Raw genomic sequence first — 26,140 nt, forward strand, 5'->3', positions numbered from 1 at the left:
ATAGAATATAAAGTTAAACGAATGAAAAGTGACTCTATCAAACAGCTGCAAAAATTGTTGAAATATAAGTGAAGTTTGCAGTAGAATACGAAGAATCAACTTTATTCCCTTTATTTTTTTAAAGTGGTGTCTTTAATTTATCAAGGGAATGATTAGCAAGCATTTATTTATTTATTTATTTATTTATTTATTCATTTTATTTCAATTAGGCAATAAAACATTTACTTTTTGAAAACACATTTCCAAAGTGATTTTAAAAAGCAAAGAGAATAAAACAAACCGAGAGCAATAAAACTAATAACATTATAAAAACAAAATACTTAAAGTTAAATTACTGAAAAGCAAGTTTAAACATGTTTTGTTTTTTTAAAATGTGGATTTAAAAGATGAGAGAGTTTGCTGTTTCACCTGTTTATCAGTCTAGACCTCGGAACGACCAGAGGTCACGATAGATAGCCTTAGACAACACACCTCAGGGTTTTGTAAGTCATCAATAAAAGCTGAAAACAGATTGTAAAAGCAACAGGTAGCCAGGACCTGTGACATCTGGTCACGTTCAGAGTTGAAATCGTGGCAGCAGAAGTTTATCTAGGGTGAGATTATTATCAGAGATGACACCATGATTTCTGCAGCGCAGAGTTATGGAGGTAAATGGCCAAGACTGGTTTAAATGTGGTTGTTTGCTCTTGTCTTGACCTAAATCTCAGCAATCAGTGTATGGATATCATGTAGACAGATGAGCAGGTGCTTTTAAAACCACGAACAGTGTATGAATCGTAAATGGGTTTTCGAGCCTGAAGTGATAATTACAGTGAAGGAATCACAGACGGGAAGAATTAAGTTTATAAGTGAAATCAAGAGGAAGTTAAAGAAAACAAACCGCTTTTAATGCAGATCTCAGCTGCTCTGTTTGATTATGAGGACGTCTCTGCTGAACTCGTTCTGTTCAGAAGTCAAACACGTGTGTGTGTGTGTGTGTGTGTGTGTGTGGGTGTGGGTGTGTTTCTGTTTTTACAAGGAGTGTCTTCCGCAGGTTACTAAAAGTCAAACACTCAAGACAACATCAGTGTGTGTGTGTGTGTGTGTGTGTGTGTCTGTGTCTGTGTCTGTGTGTGTGTGTGTGTGTGTGTGTGTGAAGCAGGTCAGTACCCCACCTGAACTTGATTATCTTCAGAGATAAGAGAATTCCAGTAGATTTCAGTAGAGTCGGGTGTCTGCAGGTGTGTGGTTCATTCACGATTCCTTCCATTCACTAATGAAGACCGCCCGCATGTCAGTGCTGCTGCGTCTGAATAACTTCACAGAACCAGTTTACAGAGCCAGTGTGTGAGGCTGGAAGAAACGTGATCATCTAACAAGAGAGAAGTGGAAAATAAAGCTTAGTGAATGAAAAGTGAGATTTTCTGAATGTATCTGAAAATGTAAATTAAGTTTTGCATTAGGAAGAGAAACTCACTATTTTTTTTAATGGTATTTTCTGTTTTAAAATTTTATTACTTCACTTACCCTTCCTGTAAAATATGGCTGGAACTAGTGATCCATTTCATTATTGATTAAATTTAAAGTTTTGATTAAAAACTAGAAATTTATACAGTTAGTCGACCTGTTGGAACAAAACACCTCTTGTGAATATTGGTCATTGATTCAGTTCATTTAACCTCCAAATGTGGGAAACAGGAAACTGAAACTGAAAATCTTTGTTGTTGTTTTTCAGGTTTGTTGTGTTTGAATAATCCTGACCAGACCGGACCGACCAATCACCTGCCTGCTCTGTGACCTCACCGGTTTGTCTGCTGCTATTGATCAGGTCATTGATTTGTCTGTATCTGTGATCCTTGACCTTGTGATCACTGCCTGACCAGACCAAAGGAGTCGATCACTGCTGCTGGAATACTGATGCCTGATATTGATCGCTGATACTGGATTACCGGTCACACCTGAAACAGACAGGAGCAGTCGATACCTGATAGAGGAATATTTGTGGAACTGAGATCTCGTGAAAACCTATTGATCAGGTGATCATTCAGACTTCCTAAAGGGAAAACAATCAATCAATGGCGGCGTCAGAACTGATCCAGGACCATGAAGATGTTCGACCTCATGTGGAAGCTACTGCAACCACAACAAATCCCCCTACGCCTAATCATCCTCCGAGGGTCGCTAACGGCAACCTGACTCGCCTCACCTCCCTGCCGACACCGCCCGCCGACGCCCACGACGGCAAAAACAAACAGGAGCGCAGCAGACTGAGCAATCTGCTGCAACAGAACCAGCTGATCCACTCCCTGAGCAGCGGGCTGCGGCGACACTGCGACTACGTCAAGATCACCGTGTCGGAGGAGCGGGCGAACCACCTCCCGAAGGAGTGGTGGAAGACGGGCGTGGCCTTCCTCTACGCCCTGTTCACTCTCATCTTCACCACCGTCGTCATCACCATCGTCCACGAGAGGGTCCCTGACAAGTCGGTGAGCCCGCCTCTGCCCGACAAATTCTTCGACTATGTGGACCGGGTGCCCTGGGCCTTCACCGTCACAGAGGTCAACGGGCTGATCCTGGTCGGACTCTGGTTCGTCCAGTGGATCTTCCTCAAACACAAGTACGATCAGCTGTTTCCCACAGTCACCTAAATATTGATTAAATATCTGTCACATTGAAATAACAGCTGTAGATTCTAAATCTGTCAAACGCTATTTATCATGAGCCACTTGATCCAAATACTGAAGGTCCTGATTAATAAACCTTTAAGCTGATCACTTTAAATTATTGACAAGATGCCACCCTCTAGAGAGAAGACGTCTCACTCTGTTGGAGATGTTGGAACCACAGAAACACAAACTATTGTCAACCCATCCACATACAAGTACAGCATGACGAGTACCAGAGCAGTAAAGTTTAGCTGGTAACGATCCATTAATTTAAGTGCGGATTGACTTAACAAGAAATTCCATGAAGTGGTGCGTTTAGAAATATTAGCATTTGTCAACCAGAGAATGTTGAGTTTATTTTCACACTGTAAAATATCCTGTTCTGAAACTGAAGGTGACCAACACAGTTCATGATTTGTGTTTATGTAAATGTTCTTATCAGTTGGACTGTGCTGTCGTTCTGTGGAGGCGTCAGAAAGTTGACTCTGAGTTTCCAATTTTAACCAAGAATTTTGACATTTCAAAGGATCACATTTAATAATTCTAATCATATAAAATATTAATTAATACGCTTTATATAAGTAGCACCTTTCAAAACACAGTTACAAAGTTCTTTAAAAGACGAGGTTTAAAGTTTTACAACGTTGGAAAAAAGTGACATTGAGGTAAAGTAAAAATGAGATAAAACAATCTAGAATACTTAAATGAATCTATAAAATTAAACGTGGTTTTTCATATCTATAGGTACTTTTTCATTTTAAGGCTTATTTTTGGTGATTTTTTTTGTTTTATCACACTGGTCGTTTGGTTTAAAATTATTTTATATGATTCAAGCTGAGAGCAGGAACTTCTGTTTCCATCACAGTTATGTTTATAGAAGAAGTCATTTTAATACAAGTGTCTCTTACTGTTTTACTGTTGACAGTCCGCCATGACACCTGTTACTGAGTTTTACTGTTTTCTAAGGTAAATGAGTTTCTGCTGCTGCTGCATCAGCTGTTTGTATTCAGACTTGGCCAAGTAATAACCTGGACTGTAGAGGAATATGAACCAATCACAGAGGAGGAAAGACAAACTCTATATAACTCTTCCTCTCTGCAGAGCTATCGTGGGTCGTCGCTGTTTCTTCCTCATCGGGACTCTCTACATGTATCGCTGCGTCACCATGTACATCACCACCCTGCCTGTACCTGGGAAACATATGGTCTGCGCTCCGAAGGTAAAAACACACCTGTTTACTTTACACACTGTGCATTATTGTTAAATGTTGTTGTTGTAAATCTTGTTCATTGTGTCTTTGTGTGTGAGCAGCTGTACAACGACTCAACAGGGAAAATCTGGAGGATTTTGAGGCTGATCTCCGGAGGAGGTAAAACCCAAACTGTCTGTTTGAACTCAATGTGTCATTTAACTACATTTTATACATTTTAATGGAAAAAAACTGCTAACTGTGTAAAATAACATCAGTGTGAGAATAAAAGTTTGTGTCATTGAATTGGGTTAGTTAGCATCATGCTAGTAAGTTATACTAAACAGCTGTGTTGATGAGTAATGCCAACGAAGCTAAGCTAACTGGAGATTTAAGACCAAAGCTGAAACTGCGAGTTACTTTCCTCAACTTGAGTCGGGTTTTCATCATTGTGAGAGTGAAAGCTTGTGTCATTGAATTGATCGCAGTAGCCACATGCTAGCTCATTATGCTAAACCTTTGTTATGCAGATTAATGTCAACTTAAATTCACAATAAGACTACCCTTAGAAAAGTTTATAATTAGGTTATTAATTTGGTTGTTAACACTTTATAAATGATAAATGAACAATTATAAACAAGTTATAACAGTTTTTATACATTGATGCAGCTCAGTATTTGGCAAGTTAATGCTTACTACTCATTAATCTTACAATAACTGGTAAAAGAAGCCTAATTGTAACTCATTAATAAACGATTAATGATGTGTTTTACACTTTACAATAAGGCTCCTTTTAAAAGTCACCAGTAACTTGTTTATTCGTGATTTATAAAGTGTTAACAACTGAATTAATAACCTGATTATAAACCGTTTATAAATCCTTTATAAGGTTAGTCTTATTGTAAAATTTATATCATATTAGTTCAGTGTCTGGCAGGTTTTTCATATTGTGTCTAACGTTGTGTGTTTGTTGTGTTCAGGTTTGTCGATGACTGGCTCTCACTTGATGTGTGGAGACTTCCTGTACAGCGGTCACACTGTCATGTTGACTCTCTCCTACCTCTTCATCAAAGAGTGTGAGTACAAAATTTTCATTTTGATTGATTCTATTCACCTTGTACATTTTATTGGTTCTTTATTGATTATTTATGGAAAAACTCGCATGAATATTCAATAAATTCAACATTTCTAAGACAAAAAACGCAGAAAAGGGAAACACTGAGCGGTGTGATAAACCGTAGTGCTACATGAACACGTTGTGATGTAATGTGTGTGTGTGTGTGTGTGTGTGTGTGTGTGTGTTTTCAGACTCTCCTCGGTGGATGTGGTGGTATCACTGGACCTGCTGGTTGCTCAGCGCCTCCGGGGTCGTCTGCATCCTCATCGGCCACGAGCACTACAGCATTGACGTGGTCATCGCCTACTTCATCACCACCAGGATCTTCTGGTGGTACCACACCATGGCCAACACGCATGTATGTGGACACACACACACACACACTCACACACACTGCCATGACCTCACGCTGCCCTCTGCTGGAAGTATTAAACTTATATAAAATTTGCCATTTTTGCTGGAAGAATGAACGGATGAGTTGATTAATTCTTTCACCTCTAGTAATTTAACATCATTAATTCTGTGTTTTTCTGTTCAGGCGTTGCGTCAGGCTCCAAACAACTACCTGTCGAGGACGTGGTGGAACATGATCTTCAACTTCCTGGAGAAGAACGTCCAGACGACCGTTCCCATCGTGTTCTCGTGGCCGGTGGCCCTGCCTTCGTCCTGCAGACAGAGGTACAGGATGGTGGAGGGAGGGAGGGACGAGTGAGGAGACAGAGGGGGGAGGAGATATGTGACCTGAGCTGATGAAACTGCATTCCTCCAGCCCGACTCCTGTGCAACAGGACGGACGTACAGACGGACGGAGAGATTTAACATCAGTTTATTTATTAGAAGCAACATTTCCACCTCTGTCCTGGTTACTGAGGACGAGGAGGCACTGACACCACGAAGATGAGGAGGCACAGACAAGGTGTTACTACGTTTACATTGACAGAAGATTACAATTACATCAAAGGACGAAGGTGGTGAAGTAAATACAATATGATACTTAAAATAATTTATATCTGAGTTTGAGAAATTCCCTTGATTTCTTCAAATAAATTAATTTAATAAAATAAACAAAAAAAAGTTTTCTACTCACAAAAATGATCATTAAATTATATATATCTGATCAAATAATAATAATAAGACAAAAACCACCTGTTGCTGTGATTCCTGAAGTCAGAATTCAACAAATGTGGATTTATCATCGACTCTGAGCTTATTTTATCTTCTCAGATGTAGAAAATGCCTAAGAATTTCAACAAAGACAAATCGACCCAATTGTTAAATCAGTAACTTCATTTTGGTTTGTGAGCTAGCCAGATATTTAGGACCAAAGCTAAACTGCTAGCTGTTTAACATTCATAAAACTAACATCAATGTGAGAATGAAAGCTTACGTCGTTGAATCGGGTAAGTTAGCCACGTGCTAGCTAATTATGCTAAACAACTGTGTTGATGAGTAATGCCAGCGAAGCTAAGCTAACTAGAGATTTAGGACCAAAGCTAACGTGAAAAAGAAAGCTGAACTGCTAGTTGTTTAACATTCGCAAAGCTAACATCAATGTGAGAGTGAAAGCTTAAATTGTTGAATTGGGTTAGTTAACCACATGCTGGCTAATTATGCTAAACAATTGTGTTGATGAGTAATGCCGTGGAAGCTAGCCATTTAGCTTTCCTTGTGTTAACTTGAGTTGGGTTTTCATCATAGTGAGAGTGAAAGCTTGTGCTATTTAATTGAGTGCAGTAGCCACATGCTAGCTCGTTACGCTAAACTATTGTTTTGAAGATTAATGTCAACTAAAGTGATAAAAATGTTTAGCGTACATGAAAGATAAATTTACCAACTTGACTGTTTAAACGTCTGGGATTCTTTCATGCTTTGAACCAAATCTAACAGAGCTAACAAAGCTAGCGACATAGCATTCCTAGTGCTAACTCGTCATCTGAATGAAAGTTAATGAGTGTAAGTTATGAGTGTTGTTGTATATGTTTTCCAGTACTTGATCTTTGTTAAGTTATATTTTCAAGTAAAGTGTAAAGTATTTTTAATGTTGTGTTTTTTTTTTTATTGAAACAAAAACTGCCTGTTAACGTTAGATTCAACCAAAAACTCCCTGTAAAATGCTGCTGAATATAAGTCGGATTAATGAAGGTTGTTGTTGTTGTTGTTGTTGTTGTTGTAGTACAGAGTTAATTTTGTAAACATATTACCTGATGTTCGACACTGCAACACTCACATCTGTACATGTTGACGTGAGCAGTGTCACAATCCAGATGTTTGATAATAAAAGATTTATTTTCAGTCAACAGCTGCTGCTGATGGTTGATGTTGTGTTTACTTTCATTTAGATACTTGGAGGACTTTCACTTTGATACTTTAACTACAGGAAGTTGATAATACTTAAGTACTTTTATTTTGACATTGCACTGGTACGAACACCAAAAGATAAAGAGTGAGCACACTGAGACAAATATAGATTTATTTTTTTATCTCTTGAAGAACAAACATGTTTTATGCCTCAAGTTGACTGACTCTTGCTGGAAATTAATATTTAATGAATTATTAATTATTCTAATTAATTAAAATGTCAATTAGGACAAATCAGGTGAAAACAGCTAATAAACAATTATTTAATCTTGAATACTTTTCACCAAATTAAACTTAAGACTTTTTAACACATAGAATCTTATTTAATACATTCACAATTATACTTGCCAAAGTATGAAAGTATGATGATGGAAAACCAGTACAATTGTTTATTACACACATTTATTGATATTCATGTCACATTTTGTTCAGTAATTCCCAGCTGTGCTATAACTATAATTCCTAATAGAATGAATGAATTTTCGAGGCGTGCACCCAAATAAATGGCAGAAAAAGGACAGACTGATGAATGATGAGTTATTTCAAGTTTCTGCCAAAACCACAACAGCTATGAGTAGAGCTTAAATTAAATTAAAAGAAATTAAAGATAAGGAAGTATTTTTCTTTCCTTTTAACTGAGCCTGGAGCAGCTTCCTGAGGGCTGTTGGCTGCGCTTCCTCTTCCTTTTCCCCTGGACAGAGAAGAAACGGAAGAAACTGAAACTACCCACCACACACACACAGAGTACAGTATGTAGCCTAAACATTGTGATGGACATAATGTTACATACATAGTTATCTCTGGCGGACCATCCAGGGTAAAGCTGCATGTGGAGCAGTCTCTCCTTCTGGGCCAGGTCGTAGTATTTGGACTGTTCAGAGTGCGACAGAGCGTGCCACTGACGGAAACAGACAAAAAGTTAAAATCAAACAAAATGACGTGAAAAAGTCACATGCTATTAGCCAAATTGGCTATTAGCATGTCCTGTTTTCAGTGCACCCATGGGTGTTCAGACAAATATCACTGGATCAGCATGATACTGACATAAAATTAAAAACATCTTCTGCAGTTAGAAAGAGCAACTTTTTTGTAAGATTTCTGAGCAGGTTTGCAGATGTTTATTTATTCTGGAAGATAGTGACTGTGTTTCATGTCTGTGTTCATATTTGACTGAGTTATGACTCTGAGAAGTAGCACGATTTTTGAGGCAAAATTACGGTAACTGGGCGCCATAGAGATTTTAAATACTTCACTTTCCTCCATGAGCTGCTAATTACAGCTGCTGACTGTGTTGATAAAGTTTTCTTTTGGAGGCTCCGTGTCCATTTTCTGAAAATTTTTAGCCAGTAAATATTCTCCTTAATGCAGTTGCTGTTCACCTGCTAGTTAGCTAACTGCTGCTAGCTAAAATGCTAAAGTGACTGATGTTGGCCTTTTTTTCCCAAAGTACTTCATCAGGAGATTAAGCACGGAGAGCGAACTGACTAGTTTTCAAAACAAAGACTGTACTTGTTTAAGTCTGAGTCTGGTGAGAAAATCCTGAACTGGTTCTCAGCCGCTCTGTCACCATCTTGCGTGAGCCCCCACAGGCCAGTCCAAACCCAATGACATCACTGTGACATCACAATGAGGTCATCATGGTTTTTTGCTCTGTCTCACCCGGCGTCCCAGGATGCGGTTGATAGCGGCGCTCTCTCTCTCTCGTCCCTCCTGCAGCACTTTGTGTCTCATCTCCTTCATGTAAAGCATGAAGGCGTTCAGAGGCTTCTTCACCACCTGTCTGCTGCCGAGGGCGAGAGACACAAGGGACAGAGAGAGAGAGAGAGAGAGAGACATACAGGACACAGGGACACAGGCAACGATGGAGTGTCAGGGACACACTGATGGAAAAAAGGAAATCTGAAATTTCAAGAAAAATTCAATAGTCTAATATTTCAAGAATTAAAAATGAAAAATTTCAAGAGAAAAAGACGTAATTTTTAGGAATATCACAAGCAGACTGATTTTTTTCTTGTAAAATTATTACAAAAAATTTGGGATATTTTTTCCTCAATGTGACCCTAATACTCCATAATATATAATAGCAGTGGTAATACTTGCAGCAGCTGTAGTCGTAGTAGTAGCAGGTTTAGAAGTACTAGAAGTAACAGCAGTAGCCTTGTGAGCTGTGGTACTAGTACTTTCAATATTATCTAGTAACATTTTTGCAGTTGTAGTAGAACAGTAACTGTATTTGCAGTATCAGTAGTAGTTTTCGTAGTACTCATGTTACTAGTGACTGCAGTAGTACTTGTATTATTCTGGCAGATTTTCCTTAACCAAAAAAAAAAAAAAAAAAAAAAACTCACCTGGTGACACTGTTGCCGTGGTAATAGGGGTGTGACCTGGAGTGGGCGTCGGCCGGGTCGGCAGCAGATGTGCTGATTGGCTGAGTGAGCGGGGAGGCTGATGGGAAATGTCTGTCACTGTAGAGGAGGAGAGGGACGAGAGGATGCACGGATGACTGCAGAGAAAGAGAAAATACAGTGTTTGTATTTTTTATTATATTAGACATGAAAATGAAAATTTAGATTTTGGTATTTTAATGTCATTATACATCAGCACATTGTATTTACATTTTTCATAATATTTTTTGCACATTTTTATTGTAAATATTTTACTGTTCATTTTTTCAAATTATTTTTAATATTATTTCATTGTTTGTTATATTTTTTTCTGTCTTGATTTATGTTTATTGTTATGAACCAAACCACCAAAGCACATTCCATGTATGTGAAAACCTACCTGACAATGAACCTGATTCTGATTTTAAAGCAATATAATGCATTTATTTTCTTTATGTTTATTTTATTTTCATTTAATATTTAGAGAGAATTAAATTATTAAGATGCTGTATTTCAGTGATCTGGTCCTGTCAGCTTGTTTAACTTTGCTCAGTTGCTAATTCAGCCTTGGTTGTAACATAAAGAGACAGAAGCTTGTAGGTTTTTTCCTTGCAGCTGTTTTTTCCTGACAGCATTTGAAGGCAACGTTACACCACAGTCTGTTCGACACATTAGACTCCAAGCCTGGAGGTGGTGAAGGCCTCTGACTCCCTGGGAACATTTAACACTGATTCTGTTAGAAGGGGAACATATTGCCTTGAAGGGAGAGTTTGACCACACACACACACACACACACACACACACACACACACACACACACACACTCACACACACACACACACACACTCACAACAGCAGTGGTCTGAGTCTGTGTCGTGTTGTTTCGCCCCCAGCTGGTGAGGTTTAAGTACTGCTGCTGCTGTGGCGATGGACACCAGTCAAACACCTGAGGTTTACCTGAAATGTTACAAATATAGAAAAACAACAGAAAAATAAAATGTACAATCTATGTACAGTATATATATATTTATTTATTTATTTAGCTGTGAGACTCACCACAGGTCGGTGCTGCAGGGTTTTGATTCAGGCCGCTCATCAGTCCAATCTCCTGGAAATCAATAATCAATAATGCAGTTCATTTCCACTCACTATGATCAGTTAGAAAGGAATGTTACATAATTAAATAATAAGCTGATGGCTGAATACATCAAAAGAGTTCTGATGCAGACTGAAACAATAAGTCATTTTTTTTAACATTAATAACCATCTAATTGTTAAAATTATATTTCTAATAATAATAAATAAACTTTTCATACACAAAAAGCTTTTAAAAAAGTTATTTAAAAAAATTAAATTAAACTGGTTAAAAAATGTAAATATTTTTTTAAAGAGACAGGAAGTAAAACAAAGTTAGAAATATAAAATAACAATAATACAGCTATTTTAAAAACAATATAAAAACAATGGCAAAAATAAAAATCAGTTGTAGATTAATGATGCAATACTTTGTAACTTTAGTTTACACAGTAATAATATAATAAATTTATTATTATTCCTCATACAAATTATTACAATCATTGGTTTATTAATTAAAATGTTTGAGTGTAAAAATCATGTAAAATGTATGTAAATACACAATAAATCTAAATTTGTGTGAAAATTCATATTAACAATGTGACTACAATAAAAGTAATTTACTAATAATTCATATTAAAAAAATACTTTGTGTTGAAATGAACTTATGTATCAAAGAGTGCTATAGAAAGGTGACAACTAATACTAATAATAATGATAATGATAATAATAATAATAATAAATATTTACCCCTCTGCTGGACATCTGCTCCGTCCTGAGAAAAAAACTTGAGTCAGTAAAAACTAAATTTGAGAGATTTACTACTATTAACAAAAATGTGAAGTTAAAGCTGAGAGAGAGAGTCATCAGTCAGATCATCTGACTCTGCAGACTGGTGGGATGAAATCATGATCATAATGTTTATAAACACCCCCCCACACACACACACACACACACACACACACACCCACACACACACACATACACACACACACACACACACACACACACAACAAGCCCCCAACACACAAAAAACACAGTCAGTCATTTTGTGCCTGGGGTTCTTCCACTGACGTCGCTCATATTCTTGTTTTCTGTAACAGCATCATTCATTTTTGGTGATTGTTAAACACCAATAATGAAATATTATCACTTTCTTAACTTTTTTTTAAGGGTGAAATTATTTTGCAAACTGTGGGGGTGGGGTGAAATAACATTTGTGATGCTCATTGTGTTGAAAAATGACATTTTTGTATCTGACATCCATATTTCCCCAGTCTTCTTGTCCCTTCTTTCACTCAGACCTTTGACCTCTCCCGCCCTCCCTCCACCCGCTCCCTTTTCTCCCTCCCCTTAGGTTTGGTGTTTGAGTCAAAGGTGAATTTCCCCGCGGCTTTGCCAGCAAAGCTGTCAGAAACGTTTCCTCCGACTGAGTCACAGTGAGAAGAAATCAGCAGTAAAAATATGAATCTGTGACTTTTGGCACATCCTTCTGTCGAATGAGGTTAGTACAGCACGTCTTGGCACTTTTTAGATATGAAATATTTTTTGTTATGAACTTATATTGATTCATCTTGAAAAAAATATTATTATTGTAAATCATTATCTTGGGTTGTTGTATTAGTTGTCCATATGTACGTATATTCACAGACAGTGTTGGGGAGTAAATGTTACATGTAATAGGGTTACGTAATTAAATTACAAAATAAAACAGTTCAGTTACAGTACAAAAATTGTAATAACATTACAGTTTCTTCTCAAAATGTTGGTGAAAAGCTTATATGTAGCTATATATGTATAGTAGAAGATATAATGTAATATGTGATTGTAATTTGTATAAAGAAATTCAAATTAGGAATGTAAGTACAATGACAGTTATTTACTAATAATAATATTACAAATACTTTGTGTTGAAATCTGTCTAGACTGTGAATTGGAGTAACTATAGGATTATGTAATTAAATTACAAAATAAATCTGTTACAGTTATTGAGAAAGAAAGCGTAGTAAAATTACAGTTTCTATGTTAGTGAAAAGCTTATATGTAACTATATACAATAGCTATATATAGTAAATATAATATAATATAATACAATATAATATATAATTGAAATTTCAAATTAAGAATATGACTACAATGGGTGTTATTTACTAATAATAATATTCATACCAGTGACAGAAGAGCTGAAATTACTAATAAAATTACTACAAAAGGTCTGTGATATTATAAAAAATTCTCAGCACCATCTTCCGTCGAATGGTTCCTTTAATGTTTCTAGTGGGACGGCATTTGTGCCCGGACCAACAGCCGGGGGCGGGGGGCAACATCCGCACCAAACATTCCCCGCCAGTTTCTGCCCGAATAACGGTGGTGAATCTCACCTGGACCCACGGTAACGTTATGGAGCGCGAGGCTATGGACGGTCTCTGTAACGTCTCCAAAGCGGCGATACTGAGAGTCATCGTCACCGAGAAACTGACGACGGCCGCGCAGGAGATCTTAGCGGTCGTGGAGAGAACCGTAGCCGACTACGAGGAGGAGGCTTCGGGCTTCAGGCAGGAGATCGACCGGCAGAGGAGACAGCTGGAGGTTCTCCTGCACTCGGAGATCAAAGTAGAGACAACAGGTCGGTGGGAGAATTATATGGAAACTCACAACAGTTTGTAAAAATGGCGCCTGATGACGAACCCCGTTCACAAAAACCGTTAGTTGAACGATGCTTTGTGTAACGGTGAACCCGCCGACACCTGAGGACTCTGCAACAACTATTGTCATGACTCATCAATTCGGCCTGAATTTAAACTCATTGTGTAAAATGCTGAAGTGAAACATAAGTTCTTATAAGCAAAACTTACGGAAGAAGGTTAGTGCCACTTGTGATTTCTTATCTTTTTATCTTTTTTTAAAAAAATTAATTCTAAGTTTAAAGTCTGAATTAAAAAAAAAAAAAATTCACGTGGCCCCAATCCTCTTCCGTAGGAATTACCTATGTTCAAATATAATATAATATATTAATAAGTATATCATATGTAAGTGTTTTTGACTTGAATATTCCAATCGGATGACATCAAGCGATGAAATCGATTGTCAAAACAGTTGCTGATTCATTTTCTGTTAAATCTGTTTTCAATTAATAAAGTATATGTAAAGTAGTTAAAACCCAGCTGCACCAGTAAAATGCTAATAACTAGTATTTTTTTTACTCTCTGGGAACATTCAGCTTTTTATACTTCTGTACTTTTACTTAGGCAGAAGTAGTATTATATGTTAGTAGTATTTTGTTTTAGTGTTTTACTTTGTGGTGTTGGTGTTTTATGTAAGTAAAGGATATTTGATATATTTAACATCCAACCGTATTTTCTTTCAGTGACTCGTCTGCTGCAAGAAAAAAAACAGGTGTTAGAAAACATCCTTGAAAAATAGGGTTTTTATATTTATGTTTCTGACATGAACTGTAGGTATTAATACATGGATCAGCAGTTACAGTGTAATAACTGCAAGTGGTATTTTAATTAAATGGTTTGATATTATTTCTATTTGTTTCCACTATCAACAACTAACAATGTTTGTTTTTTACCAAGAAAAACAACGATTTGAACTAAATTATCTAAAATAAAACCTCTGATCCAGATGACGAGCAGCTGTTTCCCATCTTTGAGCCAATACCAGCGGAGGTGTCAGGAGGAGGAGGTGGAGGAGAACTCCATGAAGAGGAGCAGCAGCACAAAATCGAGCTGAGTATGAAAATCCTGTTTAAAGTTAAGACCAGTTTCAGTTTCACAGTTTCAGTTAATCATAAAAACATGATTAAAGTGTGAATGTGTGTCCAGGTGTGGAGGATGATGGGAGTGTGGGTCTCCTCTGCTACACTGGAGAACATACAGGAGAAGGAGAAGAGGAGCAGCAGCAGGAGGAGGAGGAGTCCTGTGAGCGACAAGCGCTGACCCCCCTACAGGAGCAGGATCACATCACACAGCTGGATTATGAAATAGCATCAAGGTTACAAGGCACATTATCATAGACTACATGGACAAAAGTATGTGGACACCCTGTGGAGTACAGTAATGTTTCTAACTCGACTGCTCATCTTTATTTTTCAGGTTATTGCCTCCCACAGTTCAGTCTGACAGGAGGAGCATTGGCAAACCTCGGGTCAGCGAATCCCAGGGCCAAGTGGATCTCAGAATCTGCATCCTGGAGAACTCTCAGATCGAGGTCCTGTCGGCCAGAGGTTCGTTCACAGCGCCTCCGAGATCCAGCAGGGAAATCAAAGTGGTTTGAATGATCATCCAGTTGAACCTTCTTCTGTGCTCCAGTGTTTCAGCAGTGTCCGGTGCAGGAGCTGCAGTGTCCTCATGGACTACAGGAGGCCGACTTCCTGGACCTGCTGAGGTCCACCTTCCCTCAGCTGGCGGCCGATAAACCCTTTGACTTCTTCACAACCGACAGAAGCCGGACGCTGCAGCCTCTGAGAGTGAAGACTCTGACACCAGAGGAGATCTGCGGGACCATCAGGTCCATCGGGGCGGGAAACTCCGCCCTCTACATCCGACTGAAGGTACTGGGTCTGATTCAGGTTCTGATGCGTTCTGCCTCAATCTGCCAAACATTAAGGAATATTAAGATTTTCTTTATGCCTCTGCGCCGATGACAGTCAGAGCCGGAGGCATGTTGTTTTTCTGGTTGTTTGTACGTTTGTCTGTACCTTCATCCAGATGTTCATCCGTACGTTTGTCTGTACCTTCATCCAGATGTTCGTCCGTACGTTTTTCCGTACCTTTGTCTATACCTTTTCTCTGTATGTTCACTGATTAGATTTTGGCAATTAAAGGTCAAAGGTTAGGGTCATGTGACCTCTCAAAACGTTGTTTTGGCCTTGTATATCTCCGTAACGCCTTGAGGGAACTTCTTAAGATCTGGTAAAAAAGATTCACCTCGACCTGGACTCAAGTAAAAAGTGATTTATATTTTGAAGGTCAAGGTCAGTGTGACCTCAGAAAACATATTTTAGCCATTACTCAAGACTTCACATCAATTGTGACAAAATTTCACACAAATGTGAAATCTTAAACATCTGTCACCAGATTTATCTGACTGTTTTTGATGATGTTTCAGACGGAGGAGGAGCACAGAGCGACTGATGAAGAGTTTCATCCGTCACAGAGAAAAGAAGCTGCTGCTGATTCACCGTCTGATCCGACCAGACCACACACAGAGTACCTGAACTTCTCAGCTACTGCAGATGAGACGTAATACTGCTCAGTTACTAGAAACAAGTTGGAGCGGGTTTATGCTGTGTTCAATGACACGCTGGAAATTACAACCTCTTACTTCGAAAAAAATGATTTGAACAGGTTTGAAAAGGCATTTTAAAGATGGAATACATTCGTGGATTTCCTCTTCAATTTCCATCTCCTTTTTCCAGCTGCTTTTCCTGTTAGCTAATTGATTAGCTTAGTCAGTTAGCTTCTCCTTTCGGGTCTCTCAGTTTATTTTGATGGTTTAGTAGTTGATTTATAAATTCTTGAAGAGGGAATCCAGTTATTTATTCACATTAAAATGTCTTTTCAAATAATTTTTCGAATTCTATTAATTATTCACAAATTAACGAATGTATTTCTAAAAGGTTTATTTAATGAGAGTTTTATGCTGTACACATTACATACATACATTTTTGAATCTTCAGTATTTATTGATTGACTAATCGTTTATTTATAAATTATTTTTACAATAACTATTTTAATGCCAATTAAAATATTAAATTAAGGAAATGCGTTATTACTTTCCCTGTGACGCCCCTGGTCCTCCATAGGCGACGTCTGAGCTGTTGATTGCAGGTTCAATCATGGTGTTGTTTCTTTATTAACCTGCTTCTAACCTTCATCCTTTAATGTCCTTGTTACCCAGAGTTCAGTCTGACAGGAGGCGTCGCAGGCGTAGGAGCAGCAAACCACGCAGCGACCTGGATCTCAGGATCCGCATCCTGGAGGACTCCCAGACCGATGTGCTCTCAACCCCCGGTACGTTCTGTTTGAAGGTTTGTTTACCTGAAGTGAACGTCCCTGTGAACGTGTTCTCTCTCTCTGTGCTCCAGTGTTTCAGCAGTGTCCGGTGCAGGAGCTGCAGTGTCCTCATGGACTACAGGAGGCCGACTTCCTGGACCTGCTGAGGTCCACCTTCCCTCAGCTGGCGGCCGATAAACCCTTTGACTTCTTCACAACCGACAGAAGCCGGACGCTGCAGCCTCTGAGAGTGAAGACTCTGACACCAGAGGAGATCTGCGGGACCATCAGGTCCATCGGGGCGGGAAACTCCGCCCTCTACATCCGACTGAAGGTACTGGGTCTGATTCAGGTTCTGATGCGTTCTGCCTCAATCTGCCAAACATTAAGGAATATTAAGATTTTCTTTATGCCTCTGCGCCGATGACAGTCAGAGCCGGAGGCATGTTGTTTTTCTGGTTGTTTGTACGTTTGTCCGTACCTTCGTCCAGATGTTCGTCCGTACGTTTGTCCGTACCTTCGTCCAGATGTTCGTCCGTACGTTTGTCTGTACGTTCACTTGGACAAACTGATTAGATTTTGGCAATTAAAGGTGAAAGGTTAGGGTCATGTGACCTCTCAAAACGTTGTTTTGGCCTTGTGAATGCGGTATCTCTGTAACACCTTGAGGGAACTTCTTAAGATCTGGTAAAAAGATTCACCTCGACCTGGACTCAAGTAAAAAGTGATTATATTTTGAAGGTCAAGGCCAATGTGACCTCAGAAAACATCTTTTAGCCATTACTCAAGACTTCACATCAATTGTGACAAAATTTCACACAAATGTTTAAGTTTTTACATGACTCTGGATAAACGGGGATGTTACCAGAAACTAGTCTGAGTGGCGGAGGGATGCAACCACAAAAAGGTGGTTCTAGTTTGGTTGTTTAACAGAATTATTTCAGTCCGTCATGTTGGTTTGTTCATATTGAAGATGTGGATCCTGTATTAAATAGATTCTGGGTGGGAGAGAGATTATTTTCAATTTCTGTAAACATCTGTCACCAGATTTATCTGACTGTTTTTGATGATGTTTCAGACGGAGGAGGAGCACAGAGCGACTGATGAAGAGTTTCATCCGTCACAGAGAAAAGAAGCTGCTGCTGATTCACCGTCTGATCCGACCAGACCACACACAGAGTACCTGAACTTCTCAGCTACTGCAGATGAGACGTAATACTGCTCAGTTACTAGAAACAAGTTGGAGCGGGTTTATGCTGCGCCAATTAAAATATGAAATTAGGAAATGCGTTATTACTTTCCCTGTGACGCCCCTGGTCTCCATAGGCGACGTCTGAGCTGTTGATTGCAGGTTCTTGCAGGTGCTTCTAACCTTCATCCTTTAATGTCCTTGTTACCCAGAGTTCAGTCTGACAGGAGGCGTCGCAGGCGTAGGAGCAGCAAACCACGCAGCGACCTGGATCTCAGGATCCGCATCCTGGAGGACTCCCAGACCGATGTGCTCTCAACCCCCGGTACGTTCTGTTTGAAGGTTTGTTTACCTGAAGTGAACGTCCCTGTGAACGTGTTCTCTCTCTCTGTGCTCCAGTGTTTCAGCAGTGTCCGGTGCAGGAGCTGCAGTGTCCTCATGGACTACAGGAGGCCGACTTCCTGGACCTGCTGAGGTCCACCTTCCCTCAGCTGGCGGCCGATAAACCCTTTGACTTCTTCACAACCGACAGAAGCCGGACGCTGCAGCCTCTGAGAGTGAAGACTCTGACACCAGAGGAGATCTGCGGGACCATCAGGTCCATCGGGGCGGGAAACTCCGCCCTCTACATCCGACTGAAGGTACTGGGTCTGATTCAGGTTCTGATGCGTTCTGCCTCAATCTGCCAAACATTAAGGAATATTAAGATTTTCTTTATGCCTCTGCGCCGATGACAGTCAGAGCCGGAGGCATGTTGTTTTTCTGGTTGTTTGTACGATTGTCTGTACCTTCATCCAGATGTTTGTCCGTACGTCTGTCCGTACTTTGTCCAGATGTTTGTCCGTACGTCTGTCCGTACCTTCGTCCAGATGTTCGTCCGTACATTTGTCCGAACCTCCATCCAGATGTTCGTCCGTACGTCTGTCCGTACCTTCGTCCAGATGTTCGTCCGTACATTTGTCCGAACCTTCATCCAGATGTTCGTCCGTACGTTTGTCCGTACCTTCGTCCAGATGTTCGTCCGTACATTTGTCCGAACCTCCATCCAGATGTTCGTCCGTACGTCTGTCCGTACCTTCATCCAGATATTCGTCCGTACGTTTGTCCATACCTTCGTCCGTACGTTTGTCCGTACCTTCATCCAGATGTTCGGCCGTACGTCTGTCTGTACCTTCGTCCGTACGTTTGTCCGTACCTTCATCCAGATGTTCGTCCGTACGTTTGTCCGAACCTCCTACCAGATGTTCGTCCGTACGTCTGTCCGTACCTTCGTCCGTACGTCTGTCCGTACCTTCATCCAGATGTTCATCCGTACGTCTGTCCGTACCTTCGTCCATACGTTTGTTTGAATGTTTGTCCGTACCTTCTTGGGACGTTCATCCATACGCTTGCCCATACCTTTGCCGTATGTTTGCCTGTACATTCACTTGGACACACTGATTAGATTTTGGCAATTAAAGGTGACCTGGACTCAAGTAAAAAGTGATTTATATTTTGAAGGTCAAGGTCAGTGTGACCTCAGAAAACATATTTTAGCCATTACTCAAGACTTCACATCAATTGTGACAAAATTTCACACAAATGTGAAATCTTAAACATCTGTCACCAGATTTATCTGACTGTTTTTGATGATGTTTCAGACGGAGGAGGAGCACAGAGCGACTGATGAAGAGTTTCATCCGTCACAGAGAAAAGAAGCTGCTGCTGATTCACCGTCTGATCCGACCAGACCACACACAGAGTACCTGAACTTCTCAGCTACTGCAGATGAGACGTAATACTGCTCAGTTACTAGAAACAAGTTGGAGCGGGTTTATGCTGCGCCAATTAAAATATGAAATTAGGAAATGCGTTATTACTTTCCCTGTGACGCCCCTGGTCTCCATAGGCGACGTCTGAGCTGTTGATTGCAGGTTCAATCATGGTGTTGTTTCTTTATTAACCTGCTTCTAACCTTCATCCTTTAATGTCCTTGTTACCCAGAGTTCAGTCTGACAGGAGGCGTCGCAGGCGTAGGAGCAGCAAACCACGCAGCGACCTGGATCTCAGGATCCGCATCCTGGAGGACTCCCAGACCGATGTGCTCTCAACCCCCGGTACGTTCTGTTTGAAGGTTTGTTTACCTGAAGTGAACGTCCCTGTGAACGTGTTCTCTCTCTCTGTGCTCCAGTGTTTCAGCAGTGTCCGGTGCAGGAGCTGCAGTGTCCTCATGGACTACAGGAGGCCGACTTCCTGGACCTGCTGAGGTCCACCTTCCCTCAGCTGGCGGCCGATAAACCCTTTGACTTCTTCACAACCGACAGAAGCCGGACGCTGCAGCCTCTGAGAGTGAAGACTCTGACACCAGAGGAGATCTGCGGGACCATCAGGTCCATCGGGGCGGGAAACTCCGCCCTCTACATCCGACTGAAGGTACTGGGTCTGATTCACGTCTCAGTCCACCTTCTCAGTCCACCTTCTGATACCTGGATCTGGTTCTGATCCAGTTCCCTAGCACTGTCAATCAGCTGTGGCTAATTAATATTAATTAACCTGAAGCTTCAGTGTGTTTGTTAAACTGCTGACTGGACTCTGCCAAAGATTGTTTGTGAGTGAAGACACGTCACTCTGTGTCATTTCTCTAAGACCGCCTGTGAGCTGTGTTTTTGTAGTTCAGCTGATCGCAGCTCGTTAAGATTCTGGATCAGGAGCTCCAGGATCTGGATCAAGGAGAATTACTGGCCTCTGGTCCAGCTACAGCTCAGTGTCTGAACTGTAGTTATTTCTATCTTTAGTGACTTGAAATTGATGAAAGCTCAATTTAAAGGAGGCATATGAAAGTTTATGCTATTGCTACATAGCTAACGTTAGCATTAGCAGCTGTTTACTGACCAGTCTGGAGGGAATGTTGCGAGTTGAGGATCAAACTTACAAACAGCTTCTTTAATAAAGATGGAGTCTCTGTTTTTTCTTTCTTCAGCCTCATGAGAAGCTCCAGGTGAAAACAAATCATCCTCCCCTGCAGAGAAAAGACGTCGCCGCTAAAAACTCTCCGTCCGCCCCCGATCACACCGGACTGAACGCCAGGTAAAACAAACAGAAACCGCCGGTTACCAATAACGACGCCGACGTCAAACCAGCTCCTCACGTGATGATGTTGTTGTTTCCCAGTGTCGGGTCCGACAGGAAGAGGCTGGGCCGTCCTCGGCTCAGCGACATACTGAACCACGTGGACCTCAGGATTCGGCTCCTGGAGGACTCGCAGGTCAAAGTGCTCTCAGCCAGAGGTAAACAGGAAGTGGTGGATTCTGCATCCAGATGTCCAAGTATAGTGAAGTATTGACTTCCTGCAGGGTGTGGTGGTGAACTACGGTAGTGAATGAGCTAACAGCTAACATGCTAGCATGAGTTACAGTAGCCTCTTTCCTCCGTGGTTCTCTGCTCTCAGCTTCACATCAATTTATTCCATATTTTTTATTGAGGAGAGAAAAAGGACGGACCAGGATCAGGGACTGTGATGCTCAGACCACCTCTTGGTTTAACGCCGCTCTTCTCGCTCCGACTGACCTGGTTTTCTTTCAGTGTTCAGGAAGTATCCGGTGCAGGAGCTGAGGTGTCCTCGTGGACTACAGGAGGCCGACTTCCTGGACCTGCTCAGGTCCACCTTCCCTCAGCTGGCGGCTGACGGACCCTTTGACGTCTTGGTAGCTGACAGAACCCGGATGCTGCAGCCTCTGAGAGTGAAGACCCTGACACCGGAGGAGGTCTCCAGCACCATGAGGTTCTTCGGGCACTCTGTCCTCTACATCCGCCTGAAGGTATCGGCTCAGTGAGGAAACCTGAACCTGAACTCAGGCTTTATTTCTAACTTCAGTGACTTCAAACTGATGAAAGCTCAACTTAAAGGAGCTGTTCGTAAGTTTTGCTATTGCTGCATAGCTAACGTTAGCATTAACAGCTCATGACTTCCCAGTAAATTTTTGTTTTTGATAATTAAAAACAGGCAACAAAGCATTGATTCTGCATTGATTCTGCATTGATTTTGCGTTGATTTTGCGGGAGTTGTAAACATGATGACGCTCGTAGCAAACCAGGAAGTCAGCAGCATGAGTTCCTTTGATTTGGAGACAGACATTAACAAAGCAGGAATCTGTGGGTTTTATAGAAGAGCGCAGAATAAGTAGAACGTCTTGTGGTGTTCCACCAGCGTCTACCGTTTCCTACCGGCAGGTCATTACCACCATTCAATACGCACGTACACGTTGGTCTCGTCCTTGTTTTCCTGCTGTGGTCGTAGTTTTCTCCAAACCTCAATCAAAATGTGATTCTGGTTCAAAACTCTTCTCAGGCGCCAGAGGAAAAAGCTCATCTCCCGCAGGGAAACGTCGATGCCGCTAAAGATTCTCCGTCCACCTCTGATCCGACCGGACGGCACAGCAGGTGAGTCAGACCGAGGAGGAGCGACTCGTCAGAGACGTCTCACCTAAACCAGAAGGAGAGCATGTTACTCCCATTTCAGCGTCTTTTCATTGGCTTCTGGTAAATTTTAGATTAGATTTTGTTGATGACTTGCACCGTCTGGTTCTCTTCAGCCTCTTTTAAATCCCTCTCTAAGACGTTTTTATAGATGTGCTTTTTCAGGGCTCAGGGTCTGAATCTACTAATGTTTTAAGTCTATTATTATATTACGTCATTCTCCTGCTTTTTAAAAATATTCTAGGATCATTTTTATTGTTCGGCCTCAGTTTTATCTCGTCTTGTAAAACACTTTGTGGCTGTGTTTTGAAAAGTTGCTGTAGAAATAAATAAAGCTCATCCTTATTATTAGTATCATCAGAAAGTGTCCTAACTCTGTGTCGTATGTTCCTGCAGCTCCGTTCAACAACAAGAGGGAAACGGAGTCGACTTCCTGTTCAGCTGCTCGACGTCAGAGCAGCAGGGCGCGTTCACAGAGGAGGCTGATGATGATGATGATGAAGATGAAGACTGTGAGAGGTCACGGTCTCCCAGTCTCTGGTCTCTTCAGTGTCTGCTTCTGTCTGAGAGCGAACAAGACGAGGAGGAAGTGAACGACGGAGACGACGACTGGAGACCGGAGAAAACTGACGAGAATCTGAGGAATAAAGAGCCGGAGAAGACGACGGGGAAGCGGCGGGTCGAGCGTCCACGCGTCCGAGCGAAGAGGAAACGGGTCCGGTCGCCTCGGCCGGTGCTGACGGGCAGAAACGGCGACGCCCCTCTATCCTGTAGCATCTGCGGAGCGCTGCGTTGGTCGACGAGCATGTTGATCAAACACTCCTGGAGTCACGTGGATCATCCGGAGCGGCAGTGCGGCGTGTGTGGAGAACAGTCGGAGTCCACGGAGCAGCTGCGGATTCATCTCCAGAGCCACCAGAAAACACACAGCTGTAACATCTGCGGAAAGTCCTTCCTGTCCACCAGCGGCTTCAACGGACACATCGCCCTTCACAAAGGAGAGAAACCACACAAATGTAAGATTTGCCACAAAGCGTTCACCCAGAGGGGAACGCTCGTCAACCACATGTGGGTCCACACCGCCAACAAACCGCACAAATGTGATATCTGCCAAATATCGTGCGTTTCCAAGACCAAGCTGGAAAGTCACAGAGTGAAACACACCGGAGAGACACCGTACAGCTGCAGCACCTGCTCCAAACCTTTCCGCAGCCTCCAGACTTTATCCCAGCACATGATGTCACACTCGGGTCGAAAGAGACTGTACGACTGCGACGTCTGCTGCAGAAAGTTTACCTCCAACAAGAGACTTCAGTCCCACCTGAGGAGACACAGCAGCGGCCCGACGGCTGCAGCGAGTGCAACAAACACTTCAGGTGCAAGGCCAAGCTGGTGACTCACATGAGGCTCCACCCCTTATAAACAAAGGGGAGGGGCCTCATAATGTGATATCCAGTCAGATTAAACAAATCCTCTGTGATGTTTTCTTCTCACAGTGACTCTGAGTTTCTGCGGCGTTCACATTAAACTGGAGACGTTTCAGTTCCTTTTAAATACAGACAGTTTCATATTTTCTTCATGGTCAAAGAGACGGTTAACGAGACCCGGACACATGTCTGGATCACCGAACACCCCCAGCTCAAAGAGACAGAACACCTGAAGCAGACTTTTAAAACCTAAGGCTTTTTTATTATCGAGGGAAAAGTTGCTTTTCAATGTTAATTAATCGATTCATCATTTGCTGCATGAAACATCCAAAAACAGTGAGGAAAAAAAATGCTCACAACTTGAAGGATCCAAGCCGACGTCTTCAAAGGTTTTCCTCTGTTTGGATAATGTTTGCTGGTGGATATGATGAAGTTGCACCGTGGTGCCTGATGCAACGTTAAATATAAGATTCAACAAATCCCCTGATCCCCTGTGGCTCTCGGCTGCGAGCTCATTGGCTCCTGCTGAAGATGTAATGTATGGTAACACTTTTCAGCTACACGTGTTAGCAGGTGAAAATCAATTTAGACTGATCCATGAACCAGGATTTTCATGTTTGAACAATTGAGACATGAATCTAAGCTCCATGTTTTCTTCTTCTGTGTTTTATTTGAAGTGTAATGTAGAACCTAGACCTGCGGTATAATCAAACACATGGACAGAAACCTTTAGGAAACATTCATTCATTAATTGATGAAAATGATAGAATATTGAAGCGGACTTAACGCAGGAACATTGTGACGCCATCAAAAGAGACAGGAGAGCGTTTGTGCATTAAATTACATTTTTATAAAGTGACAACATGAATTTGGTAGTTTTAGGTTGTTTTAGCAATAGATTCTTAGACTTTACGTTGGTGATATTTTGCCCTTCAGGGATTCTCATCAGGTCAGAGCGATTAACAGAGTGTACCAGTAACAAAAGAGAGAGAAAGAAATGTGATGATGGTTTACATTTCTCCTGTTTATCTGTAGAAATTCAAGAACATAAAAATGCCTTTGGAAAAGTTTACAAAGTCTAAAGCAGTGTAAACATCTAACAATGTTACATTAAGGTGTTATTGGGTTTTTTTTTTCTACCAAAAAGGTTTACATATTTTTACATTTGTAAGTTTTTATTGTTTTTTTTATTTTTATTAATGACGTTGTTTTATTGGTGTTTCGTTAAAGAGACTCAGAGAAGCAGGTGTTCCTAATAAAGTGCTCACTCAGTACATTGCAGTGACAGGAAAACTCTGCAGACCTTTAGACTACAGTAAGATGAGATCAGGTTCACAGTGCAGTGATTGTAAACTAACCTGGACCAGGTTTAAATCTCCACGGTTACAGATGTATTTAAACTTCCTGGTTGAACTGGTTTCAGTTGTTTTAAAACACAGACATGGAAGCTGTTTATTGTGAATGGTGTCGTCCCTCCTGTCGTGACATGAACATGTGAACGTCTCAAACTGCTCGACCATGTTGTGTCAGGTCGTTTTGATGTCTGGATTAAATCTGTTATTTTTCCACTTCATTATTCTGCCATCTTTAAACAATCACTGACTCAGTTTTGTGGTTAAATTTTTCACAATTTGTTGATGCTGCTATGAAGAGAAATCGACACTGTTGAGATCAAGATTATTATTCGGGGATGCGATGTAACTACGTACATGTACTCAAGTACAAGTTTGAGGTATTTTTACTTTTACTTGAGTATTTCCTCTTTTTTTTGCTGCTTTATACTTCTACTCCAACACAATTTAGAGGGAAATATTTAACTTTTAAAAAATATAATATTAACTAAATAATATATTTATTTATATTATATAATTTATTATTATTTATATAATTTTTTACAATATATTTGACTTTTTTGTGCAATTTGAGCTACTTTTCAGGTTGCCTATAGTTTGTAATATTTCAAGTAACGTTTTTTTAAACTGTTAATTTACTGCTGAGTTTTGATGAGCTTTACTGATAGAAATAAAGTTAAAGACAAAAGTTTATGATTATATGATATGATATTATATATTATATGATACGTTATTATGTGATAGATTAAGTTATCTCAGCCTGAAATCAAAAATCATATATTCATATATTATAGCATCAATAAGGGAACTGGAAAAGTTAAATAAACAACTTGAGTAAAATATCACGAGCTTCGGTTCCGCGCAACGCCTTTGTTTTTTGTTTCTCGTCGGACAGCTTTTGTGGCTGCACCAAAACCTGGAACAACTCGGTCCGCGCAAATGTGCGAA

General features: G+C 40.7%; 4 protein-coding genes across 4 annotated transcripts; 3 read left to right on the forward strand and 1 right to left on the reverse strand.

Annotated features, from left to right (window-relative positions):
- Nucleotides 1-1,890: 1,890 nt before the first annotated feature.
- On the forward strand, nucleotides 1,891-7,191 carry LOC111233129 (phosphatidylcholine:ceramide cholinephosphotransferase 2-like). Its single transcript, XM_022760887.1, has 6 exons — nucleotides 1,891-2,596; nucleotides 3,747-3,864; nucleotides 3,957-4,014; nucleotides 4,815-4,910; nucleotides 5,143-5,309; nucleotides 5,490-7,191. The coding sequence occupies exons 1-6, from the start codon at nucleotides 2,055-2,057 to the stop codon at nucleotides 5,661-5,663; spliced, it is 1,155 nt and encodes a 384-aa protein (XP_022616608.1). The 5' UTR covers nucleotides 1,891-2,054; the 3' UTR covers nucleotides 5,664-7,191.
- Nucleotides 7,192-7,940: 749 nt separating this feature from the next.
- Nucleotides 7,941-13,200, reverse strand: LOC111233141 (transcription factor 7-like 2). Its single transcript, XM_022760899.1, has 8 exons — nucleotides 13,149-13,200; nucleotides 11,518-11,542; nucleotides 10,750-10,801; nucleotides 10,544-10,650; nucleotides 9,658-9,812; nucleotides 8,969-9,092; nucleotides 8,100-8,207; nucleotides 7,941-8,000 (listed from the first exon to the last, which is right to left on the reverse strand). The coding sequence occupies exons 2-8, from the start codon at nucleotides 11,530-11,532 to the stop codon at nucleotides 7,941-7,943; spliced, it is 621 nt and encodes a 206-aa protein (XP_022616620.1). The 5' UTR covers nucleotides 11,533-11,542; nucleotides 13,149-13,200.
- LOC111233142 lies at nucleotides 13,024-21,280 on the forward strand. The gene is made up of 16 exons (XM_022760900.1): nucleotides 13,024-13,393; nucleotides 14,398-14,505; nucleotides 14,598-14,766; nucleotides 14,868-14,998; nucleotides 15,084-15,325; nucleotides 15,883-16,016; nucleotides 16,675-16,787; nucleotides 16,862-17,103; nucleotides 17,848-17,981; nucleotides 18,171-18,283; nucleotides 18,358-18,599; nucleotides 19,599-19,732; nucleotides 19,942-20,054; nucleotides 20,129-20,370; nucleotides 20,918-21,024; nucleotides 21,109-21,280. The coding sequence occupies exons 1-16, from the start codon at nucleotides 13,024-13,026 to the stop codon at nucleotides 21,278-21,280; spliced, it is 2,766 nt and encodes a 921-aa protein (XP_022616621.1).
- On the forward strand, nucleotides 21,204-25,383 carry LOC111233123 (zinc finger protein 184-like). Its single transcript, XM_022760880.1, has 4 exons — nucleotides 21,204-21,224; nucleotides 21,520-21,755; nucleotides 22,286-22,377; nucleotides 22,810-25,383. Exons 2-4 carry the CDS (start codon nucleotides 21,660-21,662, stop codon nucleotides 23,807-23,809), a joined length of 1,188 nt encoding a protein of 395 aa, XP_022616601.1. The 5' UTR covers nucleotides 21,204-21,224; nucleotides 21,520-21,659; the 3' UTR covers nucleotides 23,810-25,383.
- Nucleotides 25,384-26,140: the final 757 nt, after the last annotated feature.

Source organism: Seriola dumerili, unplaced genomic scaffold (genome assembly GCF_002260705.1).
Source record: "Seriola dumerili isolate Sdu_G_001 unplaced genomic scaffold, Sdu_1.0 BDQW01000372.1, whole genome shotgun sequence".
In the NCBI taxonomy this organism is placed as follows: domain Eukaryota; kingdom Metazoa; phylum Chordata; class Actinopteri; order Carangiformes; family Carangidae; genus Seriola; species Seriola dumerili.